The sequence below is a fragment of the Phocoena sinus genome, chromosome 17, assembly GCF_008692025.1.
Source record: "Phocoena sinus isolate mPhoSin1 chromosome 17, mPhoSin1.pri, whole genome shotgun sequence".
Lineage (NCBI taxonomy): Eukaryota > Metazoa > Chordata > Mammalia > Artiodactyla > Phocoenidae > Phocoena > Phocoena sinus.
In genome coordinates this window covers 76,199,018-76,220,911 of record NC_045779.1, presented here as the reverse complement: position 1 = coordinate 76,220,911, position 21,894 = coordinate 76,199,018, and the positions used below count along the sequence as shown (strand labels likewise).

The following is a 21,894-nucleotide window of genomic DNA, read 5'->3' as shown; positions in this document are numbered from 1 at the left end:
TACTCTGAGAGCTAACAAGAGCTCCTTTTGGATTGGATGTGGGGTGTGAGATAAAGGACTTAGGAGGAGTCCTGGATTAGACTGACAGGTGAGATCACCAGGTACGAAAAAGAACAGGTGGCAGGGAGCGCTCTACAGAGGTTTACATACGGTCCTGGACACAGTAATGGCCTCCTGAAATTGGAAGACGAATGGGCTTTTAGACTAAGTTCAAGTGGCACGGTGAAGCCACCGCATGAACGGAGGCTGAGGGAGCAGCTCGTACAAAGGCTGGAAGGTAAAGGCGGCTTGGCGCTGTCTGAGCACAGGAAGCTGGGGGCGGGTGCAGGTGACGTGGTGCTTCGGCTGTGCCTCCTGACAGATGGTAGGCACCTGGCGTTTTTCAGAAGTGGTACGTCCTCGACTTTGACTTGTGGTAGGTGTGACTCTACGTTCCCGGGAGATTCACCGGGCGGTTGTAGTTAACACGAGGTAGAGTAGTGAGCACACACGGGGGCATTACCCCAGATATTAGCGATTTTTGAATAAAATCTCCTACATTAAAAAAAAAAATCCGGTTAACTTCTCACTTACAATTTTATTCTTATCTTTCAGACAGCATCAGTGTGAGTGGCTTTCCGCTGTGCAGCCCCTTCCGCCAGGTTGTGAGGCCCCGGGTGGAGAGCAAGCCCGTGAACCCAGCTGAGGGCAGCCGGCCTGGGGACCTGGGTCACGTGAAGGTGAGTCGGCCCCCACAGGGCAGCCCGCCAAGGGGCTTGGCGCTCTGGGTTTCTGCCGAGCCTTTCGGAGGCAAAGTCCTGAGTAGTTTTCAGAAAGGAAAGGAAGCGTGTATTTGATAACAGATCTGTGTTTGTGGAAAGCTGGTTTCTCAGTATTTCTCCTTCTGTGTGAGGTTCGGGAAGCGGTTACACTGAAGCTTGAGTGCCTCGTGTGGTGGTGGACTCTTAATTTCCTGAAGTTTCGGGAATTTGTGGGTTGAATCTAGGACTGTACTGATGGAAGTAGGATGTCGCCTGCTTTTTTCTCGTTCATTTAAAAAATTTATCTATCGCATCGTTATTCTCAGTTCAGATGTTTATCCCGTAGACTTGTCTTAATCCTTAGGCGACTCCTTCCACTTGTTGGTCTTTGAGCACCAGGGCAGCCGGAATGAATATATAAGTCACGAGTGAGTGTTGGTGCACAGGTGCCTTGGGCCTGGAGCCTGAGCAGAGATGAGCTGTCTCCTCAGAGCACGAGGGCAGTCGGGGCAGAGCTCTCGGTGGTCAGCGACTTGTCAGCACCTGGAAAGCTTGGCTGGGACAAGCCTGCCCAGGGAGCGTGTGTAGAGCGAGGGGATGAGAGGTCCCAGCAGCTGTGACTGGGGAGCAGGCAGCAAAGTCGCCAAGGATGACTTCAATAGGCGTGTGTCCGGGCCCAGCCTTTTGGGGCACTGCTTACATTCTTGGCGTTTAACAGGGTCACTGACTGACTAGACCCATCAGAAGAGCTCGGCCAAACTGGCTGTGAGTCAGTGGGACAACAAATTGTGAGCCATCGGGGCTGCGCTTGACGCAAACAGGATGACGGTGGAAGGACCTGGACGCCGTCTGCCACGAGGCCGTGGCGGAGGGCACGCACCAACCTGGGTTGACAGAGGTCGCGTCGGTGGGCTGAAGTGCTGAGGAGCTGGGTTTCGGGGGAGAGTCTTCTCCATTTAGGGCCCTGTGGGAAAGAGGAAGGTGGCATAGCCGGGAGTCTCCGTCACTCAGATACAGAAGCTTGATGGCTGTGCGTCAGGGCTGTAGTGTTGGCCAAGGGCCCTGGGATGTGGAAGAAAAGTCCCACCAGAGGGAGCAAAGGCGTAGAGGTTCCGCAAGCATAGATGCTGTTGGGGTGATTGTTGGCAGGGAGCCACGGAGGAGAAGCTGGGAAAGGGACTTCCTTCCAGGCCCCGGATGGCACTTCCCTGCCGTCTCAGGTGTTCCTCCTCCTGGGTCAGGCCCCTCAGCATCGTTACCTTTGCCTCTGCAGTTGGCCTTGTGGCTTCCCCATCTCCGTCTGCTGTTGGTGCAGCTGTGGCACGATTTTCTTTTTATTTATGTATTTAACTTATTTATTTTTGGCTGCGTTGGGTCTTCGTTGCTGCACACGGGCTTTCTCTAGTTGCGGCGAGCGGGGGCTACTCTTTGTCGCGGTGTGTGGGCTTTTCACTGCGGTGGCTTCTCTTGTTGCGGAGCACGGGCTCTAGGTGCGTGGGCTCAGTAGTTGTAGCACGTGGGCTCAGTAGTTGTGGCTCGCGGGCTCTAGAGCGCAGGCTCAGTAGTTGTGGCGCACGGGCTTAGTTGCTCCGTGGCATGTGGGATCTTCCTGGACCAGGCCTTGAACCCGTGTCCTGTGCATTGACAGGTGGATTCTTTACCACTGTGCCACCAGGGAAGCCCATGATTCTCTTTTATCCACATCCACACACACCAGTCTCCTTTTAGAGCTGTCAGGAATGCTGTCGGGTGGATGTGCTGACCTCGTGGGAGGCTTTGTGCCGAGAGGGAGTCACCCAGTTTGTCTGAGGTCTGTTGGCGAGGGGTGCAGTGAGTCCAAACCTGTGAAATGTCGCACCTCTCCCTGGTCGTCCAGATGCGTCCTCGCGGTTCAGTTGAACTTGTGAGGTTCGGCACGGGAGTGGCGTCTCTGAGCGGCTCCTGTGCTTCTGGTGCTGTCATGTGGGAGCCTCCTGGCACTGCTGAGCCTGTTACATCAGCCTTCTCCCCAGAGCAGGAACGGCTTTAATTGGGAATGTGCTAAACCTGTAAACCTCGCTGAGGAATGGTGTAGTCATGGAAACAAGTAATTCAGTGAAAGTGGCTTCTGGGGAGCCCCTCAAGAAGTGGGAAAAGATAACATGTGTTTCTTCGGATTTCCCAGAAAGATTCCTTCCCCCGTTTGGTTCGCGGCATGTCTGTCCGCATTTATTCCCGGCTTTTCTGCACACCCTGAAGAATCTTCTAGGATTGAAAACAGATTGTGTGAAGTGAGTGCACATTAGACATAATATTCCTGTCAGTTAGACTCTGCAGTAGGGCCTCTCTGACCCTCAGTTTCTCCATCTGTAAAATGGAGCAATCACGCTCCCTTCATGGGGTTGTTGGGAGGCTCAAATAATAGAAGAGCTGGGCAGGGAGGAGAAACAAAGCTGATCAAATCAAGAACTGGTAATGGACTGGGACTTGATGCCTGTAGTTTGGGAGAGAAATGAGACTTGGTGAATGCGCCCCGCTGGCTGTTACAGGGGAGCAGCCCCGGCTAGGCTGGACACTGGGTGGCCGACCTAGAGTCTCTCGACCAGTTTCTTGGCGCTGCTGAGCCAGCTCCCCAGTGACAGCAAGGCTCGGCCCTGCCTTCTGAGTTAATACTGTGTGCACGAAGTGTGGCCGCGTGCCTGGAACGTGGCAGGGCTGCATTGAGAGCCTGCCCGGGAGGGGCTTAGCTCGGGGACCGCCTGTCCTGGGCTGGGGCTGCAGAAATGGGCACGCATGGACGGACGGGAGGCCTCTCGCCTGTTGGCTGTGCTGTGTCCCGCTCGAGGCTCCCTGCAGTTTTGCCTGATGGAGGCATCCAATTTACAGCCTCCAGGGCCAGACTACCCAGAAAGATGGGAGCTGCATGGGGCCCTGTCCTACTCGGGCCTGGAGCGTAAAGCACTCAGAGAGGCTGGAGGGCCTGCCCCACAGCCAGAGCTAAATCCAGCCGAGGCCCCCGCCGTGTCCGGCTGCTAAATACACCCCAGTTTCCCTCCATCGACAGCAGTGCTCTGTAAACGCATCACAACCGCTGGTAGCCTGCCGAGAAGCACTTGGAGATCCCAGCAAAACCAAAGTTCACCGGGAGGCGGGGCAGCCGGGCCTGCCCTTGGGCTCTGTGCACATGTGGTTCTGGGGAGCTTGCTGGTATGTGCCCACCCTTGTCAACAACACTTTGCCTTTAAAAACATCAGGGAACAGGCCCAACAGCCTCGGCCATCAGGGTAACAGCTCCGTCCACGGGCACCTCCCGTGGGAAGCAGTGTCATGTCGGCCGCTTTCCAGATGGTGGGGGTTCAAGCTGAGGCTGTAGGTGCCCCTGCCTCTGCATGTCCCGCCGTCTCCCTGCTGCTCTGACACCTACACAGTCCATCCAGGGGCCTCAACCGAGCCCCAGTTTGATCACCTGCAAGTTGGGGAGAAACTCCTTTCTCACAGGTTGTTAGTGAAGATCTATTGAAATAATTCTTGGGCAGGTGTTTTATTAAAAACAGTACACAAGCTGGGGAGGAGGAACAGAACTGGGGGTTGCCTGAACGGATGAGTTGCAGGGTGTGGTGAAGGCGTCCCCTGGTTACAGAGCAGGCAGAGGCCAGGCCTCGTCTCGTCCAGCCGATGTTGCCCACCCAGCCTGGACCCTGCCTGCCTGTCCCAGATGCGCCACATGGCTGCCTGCGTCCTGTCGCGTGGCCGTGCCGGGGTTGTCTTCCCTCTCCTGCGTGCCTGTTGTGTCAAAATTATAGATGATGACTGTGTCCACTGATACATGCACATATGAAAAAACTCAGGAATCTTCAAAATTAAGTAGTCAATCTTAAATCCAACAAGACTTCTCTAAGTAGATGTTCAGATTGTCTGTGAATAGAAAGATTTACTTCTTCCTTTCCAAGCAGGCTAACTTATTCCTTTCCCTGCTTTATTGTACTAGCCTTGTTCATGATTGTAGAGATAAGCCATTCAGTCTTTCATCATTAAGTGTGACGGTAGCTGTAGAGTTTTTATACCTGCCCTTTATCATATTAAGGAAGTTCCCTACAACCGTTAAAAAAAAAAGTTATAGCAAATAAGCCAACGAAGGAGGTAGAAGTTGAAGCATAAATAATATTCAGTTAGTCCAAAAGAAGGAATAAAGGGAGGACAAAGGAAACAAAGGAAGACGGGACAGATAGAAGACACAGCAAGATGATGGGTGAGAAACTTAACCATATCAGTACTCAGATCGAAAGTAAGTAGTCTAAATACTCCAATTGCAGGCAGAGAATGTCAGATTGGATAGAAAAAGCAAGACCCAACTCTAGCTACCTCCAAGTAATGAAATTTAAATATAAAGACAAAAATAGGTTGAAACTAAATGGATGGAGGAAGGTATACCATGCTTACACTAATGAAAAATCTGGAGTGGCCTTATGGAAAACAGAGAAAAGTAAACTTCAGAGCAAAGAATATTACCAAGGATAAAAAGGTCTTTTCGTAATGGTAAAGGGCTCAATTCCTCAAGAAAATGTAAGCCATAAATATTTATTATGTACCTAATAAGAGCTTCAAGATACATGAAGCAAAAACTGGTAGAATGGCAAGAAGACATAAATAAATTGAGAGAGTTCCATATCCTTCAGTAATTGTTGGAAAAAGTAGACAGAAATGAGTAGAGATAGTATTGTTCAGATCTTCTCTGTCAATCAATTTGACGTAATCAACGTTTATAGAGCACTCTGCTCGACAACAGTTAGGTACAGAGTACATGTTCTTTTCAGGTGCGCATAGAACAATTACCAAAGTAGACCATATTGGGGCTGTGATGGTTAGATGTTGTGTGTCGACGGGGCTAGGCTGTGGTACCCAGTTGTTTGGTCAAACACAAGTTTAGATGTTGCTGTCAAGTGATTTTGGAGATGTGATTAACATTTACCACCAGTTAAGTTAAAGGGGTTGTTCTTCATAATATGGGTAGGCCTCATCCAACCAGCTGAAGGCCTTTGAGCAAAAATTGAGAATTTTGGGGGGAGAAATTTCCAAAATCCCTTTCTCCAAAAATGGAGAAGGAATTCTGCCTCAAGGCTGTGACGTAGCTCCTGACTGAGTTTCCAGCCCATCAGCCTGCCCTACAGATCTCAAACTTGCCAGCCACCACAATCACACTGGCTAGTTCCTTAAAATAAATCTCTTTGTACATGTGTACACACAAGTATTGCCAACACACGTGCCCTATTGGTTTGTGGTTCTGTTTCTCTGGAGAGCCCTGACTGATACAGAGGGCCACAAAACAAATCTCAAATTTTTTTTTTTTTTTTTTTTTTTTTTTTGTGATACGCGGGCATCTCACTGTTGCGGCCTCTCCCATTGCGGAGCACAGGCTCCGGACGCGCAGGCTCAGCGGCCATGGCTCACGGGCCCAGCCGCTCCGCGGCATGTGGGATCCTCCCGGACCGGGGCACGAACCCGCGTTCCCTACATCGGCAGGCGGACTCTCAACCACTGTGCCACCAGGGAAGCCCCAAGGATTCTCATTTTATAAAGTATATTCTGACAGTAATTAAATTAAATTAGAAACCAATAACAAAGATCTTTGAAAAACCCTCAGACATTTGGAAACAAAATGACACTTATAATTAACTCACGGGTCAAAGAAGAAATAAAAAATTAGAAAGAATTTTGAAATGAGTGAAAATGAAAGCACAATATATCATTTGTGGGGTGCCACTGAAGCAGTAGTTTGGGGAAATTTATAATACTTAATGCCTATGTCAGAACAGAAGAATAGTCTTCAATCAATAAACCTCAGCTTCAACTTGAAGAAAGTAGAAAAAGATGTGGAAGTTAAACCTAGAGTAGAAAAGGAAATAATAAAGACCAGAACAGAAATCAGTGAAACTGGAAACAAAAAAACCTAATATTGACAAACCAAAAGCTTATTCTTTGAGAAAAATCAGTGAAGTCTACCAACTTCTAGTCAGATGGATCGTAGAGAAAAGACATAAATTAAAAATATTAGGAATGAAAAAGGTGACATCACTACAGGTTCTACACATATTAAATGCATGACAGATATATCATGAACAACTTTATGCCAATAAATTTGAAAACTGAGGTGAAATGGACAAATTCCTTTTTAAAAAAATTTTTATTGACGTATAGTTGATTTACAATGTTGTGTTAATTTCTGCTGTACAGCAAAGTGACTCAGTTTTACATACATATTTTTTCATATTCTTTTCAATTTTGGGTAATCACAGAATACTGACTGTAATTCCCTGTGCTCTACAGTAGAACTTTGCTCATCCATCCTGTATGTAATGGTTTGCATCTGCTAATCCCACACTCCCAGTCCTTTCTCCCCACCCGCATCCCCTTGGCAACCACAGGTCTGTTCTCTGTATCTGTGAGCCTGTTTTTGTTTTGTAGGTATGTTTATTTGTGTCATATTTTACATTCCACATATAAATGATATCATGGTGTTTGTCTTTCTCTTTCTGACTTACTGAGCTTAATATGATAATCTCTAGATCCATCCATGTTGCTGCAAATGGCATTATTTCATTCTTTTTAATGGCGACAAATTCATTGAAAGACTCAAAGTATTAAAGCTTACTCATAGAAGGAAGTAGATAATCTGAATAGCCTTATATCCATTAAGGAAACGGAATTTTTTTGTTCAAACCATCCCATAGAGAAAATCCAGGCCCAGGTGGCTCACCCATGCAGCTTACCAAACATAAAGGGAGGAATAATACAAATTTTATGTAAGCTTTTCTTGCAGGAAACTTGATAAAGAAGGAATACTGCTAATTCGTTCTATGAGGTCAGCATTACCCTGGTATCAAAACCAGACAAAGATTAGAAAAACAAAAACAAAGACTCCTGAACATAGGAAAATTTTAAGGGAATTTTTTTTACCATAATATTGGCTGAGTGGCATTTATCTGAGGAATGCAAGGTTGGTTTAACATTAGAAAACCAGCAAATGTAATTCTTCATATCAACAAACTAAAAAAAGAAAATGATATACGCATCTCAGTAGACGAAGGAAAAGCATCTGACAAAGTGCAACATCTATGTCTAATAAAAACTCAGCAAACTTAGAAATAGAAGGGAACTTCCTCAACCTGATGAAGTGCACCCACAAAACTGCTACAGGCCCCTTTGAACTTAAAGGTGAAAAACAGGTTGTGCTTTCCCTAAGGGCAGCCACACCGGGCCACGCACCCTGGCTCCCCAGGTGTACCCTCTTACTGTACTCTTCATTGGCGCTGGCTGTTCACTTTGATTGGAGGTTCTCTCTCAGTTCCTTTGATTCCTGGCATGTTCTCCGGTCCTCCTCCAGGGCCACGCCCTGATGTTACCTTGTCTGCCAAGCTGTCAGTGGTGGCCCTGTGCTCATGTCTCCGAGTTCTCCATAGCTGTGAGCTCCTCATGGCCGTGGCCTGGTCCGTGCCTCCTGGCACAGTGCTCGGCCTTTGGGAAATCTTTCTGGACCCAGATATTCCAGATAGCTAGGTCAGATAGTCCCTTTCCACAGGAATTCTCCTTTCTCTAAAGACATTCTCTCCATCAGTGAGGCAAAGCAGGGCAGTGGAGTAAGTTTCTTCTCACTCAGAGTAAAGTCTAGTTTTCAGATGCTTCAGAGGCCCAGCAACATTCAGATGCTGTCTTATGCCCTGTTAAATATTTTATTTTACTTTAACCTTTATAGTAAAGAACCATAGGATGTTCATGAAGTTCTTACATGCTTTTACGTTTTAATAATTGTACTTATAAATGGACTGACTGGAAGAATCTGCTAAAAAAACTTAACAGTAAATGTAGTTGAGTTAAAAACAAAAAACCTATGTCATGGACTAGGATATTTCCTTAATCAAGCTGTGTTATTAGGGGAAAATGGTTTCATGAGCCTTTTGGTGCCTCGGGGCAGCATAGTGGAGGTTCTCATTAGCTTGGAGGATAAAGTGTATTAGACCGTTTGTTCATTGATCATCCACACGCTCAAGGATGGCAAGCAGGTGGGCGGCCCAGCTGGAGACTGTGCTGGCCAGGGAGGCTTGGAACGTGGCAGCAGAGAGATCGAACTTTTTAAACAGTATTTACAGGTTACGTCCCTCATGACTGCAACTTCCCAGTATTTGGGTGGGAGTTACTGAACAGCTCAGAAAGATTAAGTAACATGCCCAAGGTCAAGCAGTTTCAAAGTAGAAGCTAAAATTCAAACCCAGTTATGGCTAAATCCAAAGCTTGTATTGTTTCCACAATGTCATGCTTCCCCTCTATATATACTTTATAAGTTTCCAAACTTATTATGGAATACAAAACATCCTCTATTGATTCAAGCTGTATTTATAGAGCAGCGAATATAAGCTTTTCGCCTATCTGACCCTCAGTTTTCAATCTGTGAAATGCAGATCATAAGCCTTCCTCCTGGGCTATTGTAAGGAGGAAAGCATCTGCTATTAGCCCTGGTAGATAAGAAAAGCTTACAAAATGGCAAATCCAATTCAGTTTCAAATTATTTCTAATCTGTCCCAGGAATAGTTACAGAGACAGTTTAAACTCTACAAAGTTTAAGCGTAAAGGCATCAAAAGAATCCTTTAATCTGCTCAACAATTTCAAAACTTAGTAAGAAATGTAGCAGTAAGAGAAGTAGAGAGTCCACTGCATGTGGAATTCTAAACAGATATCAGGGAGAGGGGCCAGAAGAATGCTCCTTGAGGTTCCATGACATGGTGAAGGCTTTTGTCCACCATGATGGTCACTGTTTACCTGAACCCCTGTAACATTTCATCCACTCCACCCATTCGACAAGCCCCTGGTGAGTAACTGTTCAGTGCCCAGTTCTGGGAGCTGGGGCTGTAACAGAGAGCAGGACGACGTCCTGGAGCTCACCTTCTGGCAGAGGAGACGAACAGTAAGCACACACATGTCAACTAGTGAGAGGTGCTGTGCGGGAAGGTCAAGGAAGGAAGAGGATGGGGCCTGCTTGCCCCGTCGGCAGAGGCCTTTCTGCAGAGGCACCATGGCAGTCTGAGATGCATGCGCGCACACACAGTCTGTGTCAGGTGGTTTCCTGTATTGAGGTAGGACATGACTTAGAACATCACCACGGCTGCCATAACTATTATATAAGCCAGTTGTTTTCCCAGCAGAGTGTGAGTTGGTCCACGCTAAGGATGATACCTTACTAATCCTTGCCTTTTCAGCACTTGGTACCAGGGCAGGCACATCACAGGCTCCGGGTAAGTGTTGAATACTGAACAAGAAAGAAAAGGAAATGGCTTCTAAAGGGTTGCTATGCGCTCATTCCTTTCCTATTAATCATATGCTACGTTTGATCATAGCAGGACCTTATCACGTTGGTTGGTACACGGTAGCATGCATCCGAATCACCTGGGGGCTTGTTAAAACAGAGCGCTGGGCCCCGTCCTCGATTTCTAATTCGGCAGGTCTGGGTCGGGGCTGAGAGTGCACTTGTAACAGGTCTGCAGCTGCTGCAGCTCGCTGTGGGCACCATGCTTTGAGGACCACTGCCTTAGGGTAGGAGATGTTTTCGATTTGTTTAACGTCTTCTACTGTCTCTAGGACGGCAGTGTAAGCAGTTCTGGGCCTTCCTGCTGTGCCTCATGCCCTGTGATGGAACTCTTAGGTTAGCACACGGGAAGCTCTCTAAGTAGCTCAGTTTGAGGTACCTCAGTGACTGATTTATAGTACCTGGATTCCTGGGAAGGCATTTTCATAAACATTTGTGGTAAAATCTTAACATAAACATACAGTTAAAGTTAAATCGAGGCATTCAAATGCATATTTTGGGGAAAGTCAAGAGACACCTGTCTAGGAGCCCATAAACCTGCCAGCCCTGCTGCAGCCCAGGGCCTTTCCACGGGATGAGCCTCATGGTGGCACCGTGTGGGGTTCACAGAAGCCCTCAAACCTTTGAGCACCCTGGCCCGTCTTGAGAGTGCCTGTTGGTTCACCAGCAGGACTCACGGATTCCCAGGCAGACAGCAGAGGAAAATGGGTACTTTCATTGCATTCTTGCCAAACAAGGAAATTGAGTTAGATCAGCTTTTCAGAATGACTGACAGAAAGCCAATATGTTTGCTTTGGGTAAGGAAATGGAAATTTCACACCACAGACATACGGGGTCCAAGAGTCATTTTACAAAATGTCCTGCCATACAGATTTACGTGATCTCATTAGTCGCTAAAAAACCCAAAACTGTTTAAATAGTGGCCACATTAAACAAAAGAATCCTGCCCCCTCTCCCAACCCGGAAACATCTACACTATTGAAACAAGCAAAATGGGGGAAGCAATTACCTGTCATCAAACAGCCATGGATAAACCTCAGCGTTGTCTCAGTGGGTGGGTTACTTCACTTCATCTGTGAACGAGAGATCATCCTTAGTCCTCAGGGGAGTTCTGAGGGTGAAGCAGGTCACAGAACCCAAGTGTGGAGATCCCCCCAGCTCCCTCTGCCCTCTGGTTGGCATGTCCCTCTGTCATCTCTACATTGCTTGTATGGCGTTGTTGGCAGTAGGCTTGTCTGTCACCCCATGTGACCCCAAGCTCCACGAAGGCAGGAAACGCTCACGTTTCCTTATCCACGCTCTACAGGATATCTAGCGCGTGCTGGGTGCCCAATCGATGACCGTTAGACTGGGAGAAACACAGAAAGCTGTGGAGGAGGCAGGCAGAAGGAGGAGCCTTCTTCTTCTTTATTTTTTAACATCTATATTGGAGTGTAATTGCTTTACAGTGGTGTGTTAGTTTCTGCTGTATAACAGAGTGAATCAGCTCTACATATACATACATCCTCATATCCCCTCTGTCTTGTGTCTCCCTCCCCCCGTCCCTACCCCACCCCTCTAGGTGGTCACAAAGCACCGAGCTGATCTCCCTGTGCTATGCGGCTGCTTCCCACTAGCTATCTGTTTTACATTTGGTCATATATATAAGTCCATGCCACTCTCTCACTTCGTCCCAGCTTCCCCTTCCCCCTCCCCGTGTCCTCAAGTCCATTCTCTACGTCTGCATCTTTATTCCTGTCCTGCCCCTAGGTTCTTCAGAACCCTTTTTTTTTTTTTTTAATATTCCATATATATGTGTTAGCATATGGTATTTGTTTTCCACTTTCTGACCTACTTCACTCTGTATGACAGTCTCTAGGTCCATCCACCTCACTACAAATAACTCAATTTCGTTTCTTTTCTTTCTTTCTCTTTTTTTGCGGTACGCAGGCCTCTCACTGCTGTGGCCTCTCCCATTGCGGAGCACAGTCTCCAGACATGCAGGCCCAGCAGCCATGGCTCACGGGCCCAGCCGCTCCGCGGCACGTGGGATCTTCCCGGACCGGGGCATGAACCCGTGTCCCCTGCATCGGCAGGCAGACTCTCAACCACTGCGCCACGAGGGAAGCCCAATTTCGTTTCTTTTTATGGCTGAGTAATATCCCATTATATATATGTGCCACATCTTCTTTATCCATTCATCTGTCGGTGGACACTTAGGTTGTTTCCATATGCTGGCTATTGTAAACAGAGCTGCAACGAACATTGTGGTACATGTCTCTTTTTGAATTATGGTTTTCTCAGGGTATATGCCCAGTAGTAGGATTGCTAGGTCATATGGTAGTTCTATTTTTAGTTTTTAAGAAACCTCCATACTGTTCTCCATAGTGGCTGTATCCATTTACATTCCCACCAACAGTCTAAGAGGGTTCCCTTTTCTCCACACCCTCTCCAGCACGTATTGTTTTTAGATTTTTTTTTTTTTTTTTTTTTTTTTTGGCAGTACGCCGGCCTCTCACTGTTGCGGCCTCTCCCGTTGCAGAGCACAGGCTCCGGACGCGCAGGCTCAGCAGCCACGGCTCACGGGCCCAGCCGCTCTGCGGCATGTGGGATCTTCCCGGACCGGGGCACGAACCCATGTCCCCTGCATCGGCAGGCGGACTCTCAACCACTGCGCCACCAAGGAAGCCCATTTGTAGATTTTTTGATGATGGCCATTCTGACCGCTGTGAGGTGCTACCTCATTGTAGTTTTGATTCCCATTTCTCTAATGATTAGTGATCTTGAGCATCCTTTCATGTGTTTGTTGGCAGTCTGTATATCTTCTTTGGAGAAATGTCTATTTAGGTCTTCTGCCCATTTTTGGATTGGGTTGTTTATTTTTTTTGATGTTGAGCTGCATGAGCTGCTTGTATATTTTGGAGATTAATCCTTTTTCAGTTTCTTTGTTTGCAAATATTTTTTCCCATTCTGAGGGTTGTCTTTTCGTCTTGTTCATGGTTTCCTTTGCTGTGCAAAAGCTTTTAAGTTTCATTAGGTCCCATTTATTTGTTTTTATTTCCATTTCTCTAGGAGGTGGGTCAAAAGGATCTTGCTGTGATTTATGTCATAGAGTGTTCTGCCTATGTTTTCCTCTAAAAGTTCTGTAGTGTCTGGCCTTCCATTTAGGTCTTTAATCCATTTTGTGTTTATTTTTGTGTATGGTGTTAGGGAGTGTTCTAATTTCACTCTTTTATATGTAGCTGTCCAGTTTTTCCGGCACCACTTACTGAAGAGGCTGTCTTTTCTCCATTGTGTGTTCTTGCCTCGTTTATCAAATATAAGGGGACCATATGTGCATGGGTTTATCTCTGGGCTTTCTATCCTGTTCCATTGATCTATATTTCTGTTTTTGTGCCAGTACCATAGTGTGTTGATTACTGTAGCTTTGTAGTATAGTCTGAAGTCAGGGCGTGTGATTCCTCCATTTCCCTTTTTCTTTCTCAAGATTGCTTTGGCTATTCGGGGTATTTGTGTTTCCATATAGATTGTGAAATTTTTTGTTCTAGTTCTGTGAAAAATGCTACTGGTAGTTTGGTAGGGATTGCAGTGAACCTGTACATTGCTTTGGGTAGTATAGTCATTTTCACAATGTTGATTCTTCCAATCCAGGAACATGGTATATCTCTCCATCTATTTGTATCATCTTTAATTTCTTTCAACAGTGTCTTATAATTTTCTGCATACAGGTCTTTTGTCTCCTTAGGTAGGTTTATTCCTAGATATTTTATTCTTTTTGTTGCAGTGGTAAATGAGAGTGTTTTCTTAATTTCACTTTCAGATTTTTCATCATTAGTGTATAGGAATGCAAGAGATTTCTGTGCGTTAACTTTGTATCCTGCTACTGTACCAGGTTCATTGATTAGCTCTAGTAGTTTTCTGGTAGCATCTTTAGAATTCTGTATGTATAGTATCATGTCATCTGCAAACAGTGACAGCTTTACTTCTTCTTTTCGGATTTGGATTCTTTTTATTTCTTTTTCTTCTCTGATTGCTGTGGCTAAAACTTCCAGAACTATGTTGAATGTTAGTGGTGAGAGTGGGCAACCTTGTCTTGTTCCTGATCTTAGTGGAAATGGTTTCAGTTTTTCACCATTGAGAACAATGTTGGCTGTGGGTTTGTCATATATGGCCTTTATTATGTTGAGGAAAGTTCCCTGTATGCCTACTTTCTGGAGGGTTTCTATCATAAATGGGTGTTGAATATTGTTGAAAGCTTTTTCTGCATCTATTGAGATGTTCGTATGGTTTTTCTCCTTCAATTTGTTAATATGGTGTATCACATTGACTGATTTGAGTATATTGAAGAATCTTTGCATTCCTGGGTTAAACCCCACTTGATCATGGTGTATGATCCTTTTAATGTGCTGTTGGATTCTGTTAGCTAGTATTTTGTTGAGGATTTTGCATCTATGTTCATCAGTGATATTGGCCTGTAGTTTTCTTTTTTTGTGACATCTTTGTCTGGTTTTGGTATCAGGGTGATGGTGGCCTCGTAGAGTGAGTTTGGGAGTGTTCCTCCCTCTGTTATATTTTGGAAGGGCTTGAGAAGGATAGGTGTTAGGTCTTCTCTAAATGTTAGATAGAATTCGCCTGTGAAGCCATCTGGTCCTGGACTTTTTTGTTGGAAGATTTTTAATCACAGTCTCAATTTCAGTGCTTGTGATTGGTCTGTTTATATTTCCTGTTTCTTCCTGGTTCAGTCTCAGAAGGTTGTGCTTTTCTAAGAATTTGTCCATTTCTTCCGAGTTGTCCATTTTATTGGCATGTAGTTGCTTGTAGTAATCTCTCGTGATCCTTTTTATTTCTGCAGTGTTGGTTGTTACTTCTCCTTTTTCATTTCTAATTCTATTGATTTGAGTCTTCTTCCTTTTTGTCTTGATGAGTCTGGCTAATGGTTTATCAATTTTGTTTATCTTCTCTAAGAACCAGCTTTTAGTTTTATTGATCTTTGCTATTGGTTCCTTCATTTCTTTTTCATTGATTTCCTATCTGATCTTTAAGATTTCTTTCCTTCTGCTAACTTTGGGTTTTTTTTATTCATCTTTCTCTAATTGCTTTAGGTGTAAGATTAGGTTGTTTGAGGTGTTTCTTGTTTCTTGAGGTAGGATTGCATTGCTATAAACTTCCCTCTTAGAACTGCTGTTGCTGCATCCCACAGGTTTTGGGTCGTCGTGTTTTCATTGTCATTTGTTTCTAGGTATTTTTTGATTTCCTCGCTGATGTCTTGGTTATTTGGTAGTGTATTGTTTAACCTCCATTTGTTTGTATTTTTTACAGATTTTTTCCTGTAATTGATAACTAGTCTCACCGCCTTGTTGTCGGAAAAGATTCTTGATATGATTTCAATTTTCTTGAATTTACCAAGGCTTGATATGTGACCCAAGATATGAGCTATCCTGGAGAATGTTCCATGAGCACTTGAGAAGGAAGTGTATTCTGTTGTTTTTGGATGGAATGTCCTATAAATAGCAGTTAAGTCCATCTTGTTTAATGTGTCACTTAAAACTTGTGTTTCCTTATTTATTTTCATTTTGGATGATATGTCCGTTGGTGAAAGTGGTGTGTTCAAGTCCCCTACTATGATTGTGTTACTGTCGATTTCCCCTTTTATGGCTGTTAACCTTTGCCTTATGTATTGAGGTGCTCCTATGTTGGGTGCGTAAATATCTACAACTGTTATCTCTTCTTCTTGGATCGATCCCTTGATCATTATGTAGTGTCCTTCTTTGTCTGTTGTAATAGTCTTTATTTTGACATCTGTTTTGTCTGATATGAGAATTGCTACTGCAGCTTTCTTCTGATCTCCATTTGCATGGATTATCTTTTTCCATCCCCTCACTTTCAGTCTGTATGTGTCCCTAGGTCTGAAGTGGGTCCCTTGTAGACAGCAGATATACGGGTCTTGATTTTGTATCCATTCAGCCAGTCTATGTCTTTTGGTTGGAACATTTAGTCCATTTACATTTAAAGTAGTTGTTGATATGTATGTTCCCATTACCATTTTCTTGATTGTTTTGCTTTTGTTATTGCAGGTCTTTTTCCTTCTCTTGTGTTTCCTGCCTAGAGAAGTTCCTTTAAGCATTTTTGTAAAGCTGGTTTGGTTGTGGTGAATTCTCTTAGCTTTTACTTGTCTGCAAAGGTGTTAATTTCTCCATCGAACCTGAATGAGATCCTTGCTGGGTAGAGTCATCTTCGTTGTAGGTTTTTCCCTTTCATCACTTTAAATATGTCCTGCCAGTCCCTTCTGGCTTGCAGAGTTTCTGCTGAAAGATCAGCTGTTAACCTTATGGGGATTCCCTTGTGTGTTATTTGTTGTTTTTCCCTTGCTGCTTTTAATATGTTTTCTTTGTATTTAATTTTTGATAGTTTGATTCATGTGTGTCTTGGTGTGTTTCTCCTTGGATTTATCCTGTATGGGACTCTCTATGCTTCCTGGACTTGGCTCACTATTTCCTTTCTTATATTAGGGAAGTTGTCAACTGTAATCTCTTCAAATGTTTTCTCAGTCCCTTTATTTTTCTCTTCTTTTTCTGGGACCCATATAGTCTGAATGTTGGTGCATTTAATTTTGTCCCTGAGGTCTCCGAGACTGTCCTTAATTCCTTACATTCTTTTCTCTTTATTCCACTCTGCAGTAGTTATTTCCACTATTTTATCTTCCAGGTCACTTATCCGTTCTTCTGCCTCAGTTTTTCTGCTATTGACTCCTTCTAGAGAATTTTAAGTTTCATTTATTGTGTTGTTCATCATTGTTTGTTTGCTCTTTGGTTTTTCTAGGTCCTTGTTAAACGTATCTTGTATTTTCTCCATTCTATTTCCAAGATTTTGGATCATCTTTACTGTCATTACTCTGAATTCCTTTTCAGGTAGGCTGCCTGTTTCCTCTTCATTTGTTAGGTCTGGTGGGTTTTTAGTTTGCTGTTTCATCTGCTGTGTGTTTATCTATCTTCTCATGTTGCTTAACTTACTGTGTTTGGGGTCTCCTTTTTGCAGGCGGCAGGTTCGTAGTTCCCGTTGTTTTTGGTGTCTGCCCCCAGTGGGTAAGGTTGGTTCAGTGGGTTGTGTAGGCTTCCTGGTGGAGGGAACTGGTGTCTGTGTTTTGGTGGATGAGGCTAGATCTTGTCTTTCTGGTGGGCAGGACCATGTCCAGTGGTGTGTTTTGGGGTGTCTGTGACCTTATCATGATTTTAGGCAACCTTTCAGAAATGGGTAGGAGTGTGTTCTTGTCTTGCTAGTTGTTTGGCTTGGCGTGTCCAGCACTGTAGCTTGCTGGTCGTTGAGTGGAGCTGGGTCTTATCGTTGAGATGGAGACCTCTGGGAGCGCTTTTACCATTTGAGATTTCGTGGAGCTGGGAGGTCTCTGGTGGACCAGTGTACTGAACTCGGCTCTCCCACCTCAGAGGCTCAGGCCTGACACACGGCCGGAGCACCAATACCCTGTCAGCCACTCGGCTCAGAAGAAAAGAGAGGAAGATATATGAATGAATGAATGAATGAATGTATGTTATTAAAATTAAAAGATATTCAAAATAAAAAGTTAATAGAAAAGAAAAGAAAGAAAGAAGAGAGCAACCAAATCAAAGAACAAACCCCCCCAATGATAACAAGTGCTAAAAACTATACTAAAAAATAAAAAAAGAAAACAAAACAAAAGGAACAGACAGAGCCCTAGGAGAAATAGTAAAAGTAATGCTATACAAAGAAAATCACACAAAGAAGCATAACATACACACTCACAAAAAGAAAATGGAAAAAAATATATATATAAAAGGAAGAGAGCGACCAAATCAATAAAGAAATGTACCAATGATAATAAGCTCTAAATACTAAATGAAGATAAACATAAAACCAGAAAATAATAAGATGCAGAAAGCAAACCCCAAGTCTACAGTTGCTCCCGAAGTCCACCACCTCAATTTTGGGATGATTCATTGTATATTCAGGTATTCCAGAGATGCAGAGCACATCAAGTTGATTGTGGAGATTTAATCCGCTGCTCCTGAGGCTGCTGGGAGAGATTTCCCTCTCCCTTCTTTGTTCGCACAGCTCCCGGGGTTCAGCTTTGGGTTTGGCCCCTCCTCTGCGTGTAGGTCACCTGAGGTTTTCTGTTCCCGCCCAGACAGGAAGGGCTTAAAGGAGCCGCTGATTAGGGGGCTCTGGCTCACTCAGACCCGGGGGAGGGAGGGGCACGGAATGCGGGGCGAGCCTGCGGCGGCAGAGGCCGGCGTGACATGGCACCAGCCTGAGGCGTGCCGTGTGTTCCAGGGAAGTTGTCCCTGGATCATGGGACCCTGGCAGTGGCGGGCTGCACAGGCTTCCAGGAGGAGAGGTGTGGAGAGTGACCTGTGCTCGCACGCTGCAGGTGGCTGCAGCAGCAGCCTTAGCGTTTCATGCCCATCTCTGGTGTTCACGCTGATCGGTGTGGCTCGCGCCCGTCTCTGGAGATCGTTTAGGCGGTGCTCTGAGTCCCCTCTCCTCGCGCACCCTGAAAGAACGGTCTCTTGCCTCTTCGGCAGGTCCAGACTTTTTCCCGGACCTCCTCTTGGCTGGCTGCGGCGCACTAGCCCCCTTCAGGCTGTGTTCGTGCAGCCAACCCCAGTCCTCTCCCTCGAGCATTCTTCTTGAGTGGGAAAAAGGCATTTGAAGCTGAGGGACCAGCCTAGGCAACAGCAAGGAGGAATTAGCTTCTTTTACTTGTGTGGAGCAATTCTGCTAAAGTATGGCAATAAGAGATGAGCTAGGAGAAGTTCAGATGAGACGGCGCGGTGATGAGTCCTGAGGCCTCTTGAAACATCCAGCCTGTCTGACGTCGGCAGTGGGAACCACTTTGAGACCATAAGGGAGCCAGCAATATCACTGCGACCGTCCTCAACCTGAAGTTGCTGGCTTTGTAAACCAAGACTTGACGTTCTAGGTTTTGTTCCTCGCTCTGCCAAGGAGGTCAGTGTGTGGAGAATTATCTGATGTCCACCTCAGAACAGGCATAAGGTGTATATATATATAAACGTAAATAACAGCCCCTGAAGGAAGTTGTGAGAAAAGGAAGCAATGAACAGAGTACAAGACTAGATACTTAAAAATAGTTATGAGATGCTGTAGAAAAGGCCTTGGCTGACTTTAAAAGCGGTTCCATAACTTAGAGGACTATTACTTTACCGTTCTGACCCTTCTTATTCCCATTTTGTTGAGAGTTTTAAAACATCAGGACTTTGTCACATGCTTTCTGTATGTGCTTTGAGTTGAACAGATGGTTTTTCTTTTTTAGTTTGTCAATACAGTGACTTATACCGATAAGATTTAGAATGTTAAAGCAACCTTGTGTTCTTGGGATAAGCCCCACCTAGTCTTACTGTAGCATCCTTTTTAGCCTGGAAACATTTGAAATACTTAAGAATAAATCTGACAGATGATGTGAAGGACTTGCGCCCTGAAATAGTCAATAAGGGAGATGATGAAGGTCTGACATCAGAGGAAGTGGGGGCATACAGGAAGGTGCCTGTGTTTCAGAGGCTCCTCCAGGGATGTCAGTGCTACTCTGTGATAAGAATCTGTGTTGAGAGCGTGAGGTGAAATCACAAGACTGGCTGCGAGGTTTGGGTAGAGGGTGACTTCCCACCTGAGATGGAGCATGTAGGAGGAAAGGGAGCATGTTGTCCAGACCTACCAGAACTGCTGGGCAGGATGGCCATCAGCCAGGATCGGTCAGGACTCCTGGGCTGGGCCTCCTTTTACTCATCTGTATTCTCCCAAAGCTGTTGGAGTTGTTCTCTCTGATTTTTAAGATAGGACGTAGAGTGCATTCATGGTTTAAAATCTGTTCTCCAAGTAGGCCGTGAAGTGGCAGTCTTAGAATTTATTTACGTTGAAGTTCTTAATCTTAGACTTCCTCTGATCATGGCGTTTGAACAATATTCTGTATTAATGATATTTACGTAGCACTGTCTTTCTAAATGACGCTTTTAGTGACGAATGTTTCTCCTCTTGCTTGCTCGCACGGTCTGGGTTTGTTTTCTTGCAGGGCTAAAAATAAACGAGCGTATTTGCTGGAGCCTTCAGGCTGTGACTTCATGTGTTGTGTGATACAGCTTTTGCTTTTCAAGTGACTTACTCATGTTTATGATGAGCTTTGTGTCTTCTGAGTACAAGTGATGTCTGATTTAACCCCTGGTGACACTAAGAATTTCTAGGCCGGATAGTTTCGACATTAGAGTCGTAGGTGACAGACTCCAGGATTGCTCCTCAGTGGGATCTCACCTCTGCATCTGGTTTGGGTTTCCTGCATACTGACGTCTCTCTTTTCCTTTCTTTCTTTTTTGGTTAAACTGACATCTCCATAGATGATTTTTGATTTCTTTAAGCAAGCTCTTCCTGTTCATTAGTTTTGTTCAGTTTCTTCTCCCTGAACTTAACCTTCTAGCATCTGGCTTAAATTCTCAGCATGTTGATGAAATAGCTTTCTCTGGGATTCTCTGAATTTTTTTTTCTGTTAATGGAATCTAATTTCTTTTCACTGCCCTCATTCCTCTTCTGTCTTTTCCCCAGACTTGACACTACTGGACACTGTAATTTCCTTTGTGTACCTCCTGTCATTTCTACTTTGTGTGTGATAGGGGTCTTCTGATTTTCCTTTTTGTTCTTAGTCTTTGAAGCTTAATACCCTGGCCTTGTAAGTGATGCTTCCATTGCCCCCAGTACCCAGTGGCCAGGAAGTCCTACAGAGTCTTCTTGATCAATGTCTCCTAGGCCTGTGTGGTCTTTTCATGACCACAAGCACCCACCACCTTAGCTGAGCCCTTCTTGCCTCCAGCCGAATCCTTTGGTCTTTTCCAAATGGGCTTGTCTGTTTCTTTGACTCTACCTTGCTCTCACCTGGTGGCTCAGCCTTCCCCCAAGCACTGATTGAGAGCCTAACATTCTTCAAACGAAGTCCACAGTCATCGGCACGATTTGTGATGGGCCCTCACAGAGGTGTGAGCGTTTAGCACTGTTGCTGTCCTGCAACACAGCGCTGACCGGCGCTGGGAGGTCATTGGAACACGGGGACATTTCAGACGGACAGATATACGTTATCATTAGAGAAGCAGTACCAGCAAAAACTGGTTCAATAATACAGTTTACACAAGCAAAAACGAACGTGAAATTTCACTTTCCCACTGCCCAGAGGTTACCACCAGGAAACCAGAGTGAATGTTCATTCTGGGTCCCCTAGATCGAAATAGTACTGTAAATATTGTTTTATAACTTGCTTGGTTCAGTTAGTACTCTCCAATTTTATATTTCGGTAAATTTTTATTGCCTTGAATATGCAGATGATACTAAAATTTCTCCCATTTGACCCCCAAATTCTATTATGACAACTAGTCCGCCTAGAGGGGTGGGATAGGGAGAGTGGGAGACACAAGAGGGAGGGGATATGTGGATATATGTATACGTATAGCTGATTCACTTTGTTATACAGCAGAAACTAACACACCATTGTAAAGCAATTATACTCCAATGAAGATGTTAAAAAAAACAAAACCAAAGCAACCCCCCCCCCCCCAAAAAAAAAAAACCAACAACAAAAAAGACATTTAGTCGGAATCAGTATATGATCTAGGACCACCCATTGCATCTGGGCAGTGTGCCACTTAAGTTTGTTTTAATCTAGCACCATCCTTTGTTTTTTTGTGTTTTTGTTTTTTGACTCTAACTTGAGGAGACCAGGCCAGTTGTCCTGTAGAATGTCTTATCTTCTGGATCTCCCTAGTTTCTGCCTCACAGTGTTATTTGTTTCTTCATCCACTGATTTCACTTAA

The 21,894-nt window shown here is 44.9% G+C and overlaps 1 protein-coding gene across 3 annotated transcripts in view; it reads left to right on the top strand.

Moving 5' to 3' along the window:
- TRAPPC9 (trafficking protein particle complex 9) overlaps nt 1–21,894 on the top strand; it is a 515,410-nt gene that overhangs the window by 180,077 nt on the left and 313,439 nt on the right. For all 3 annotated transcript variants that reach the window (XM_032610159.1, XM_032610157.1, XM_032610158.1), the window contains one exon: nt 595–719. In XM_032610159.1, the coding sequence (XP_032466050.1) occupies nt 595–719 (125 nt within the window). The remainder of the gene's footprint in view (nt 1–594; nt 720–21,894) is intronic.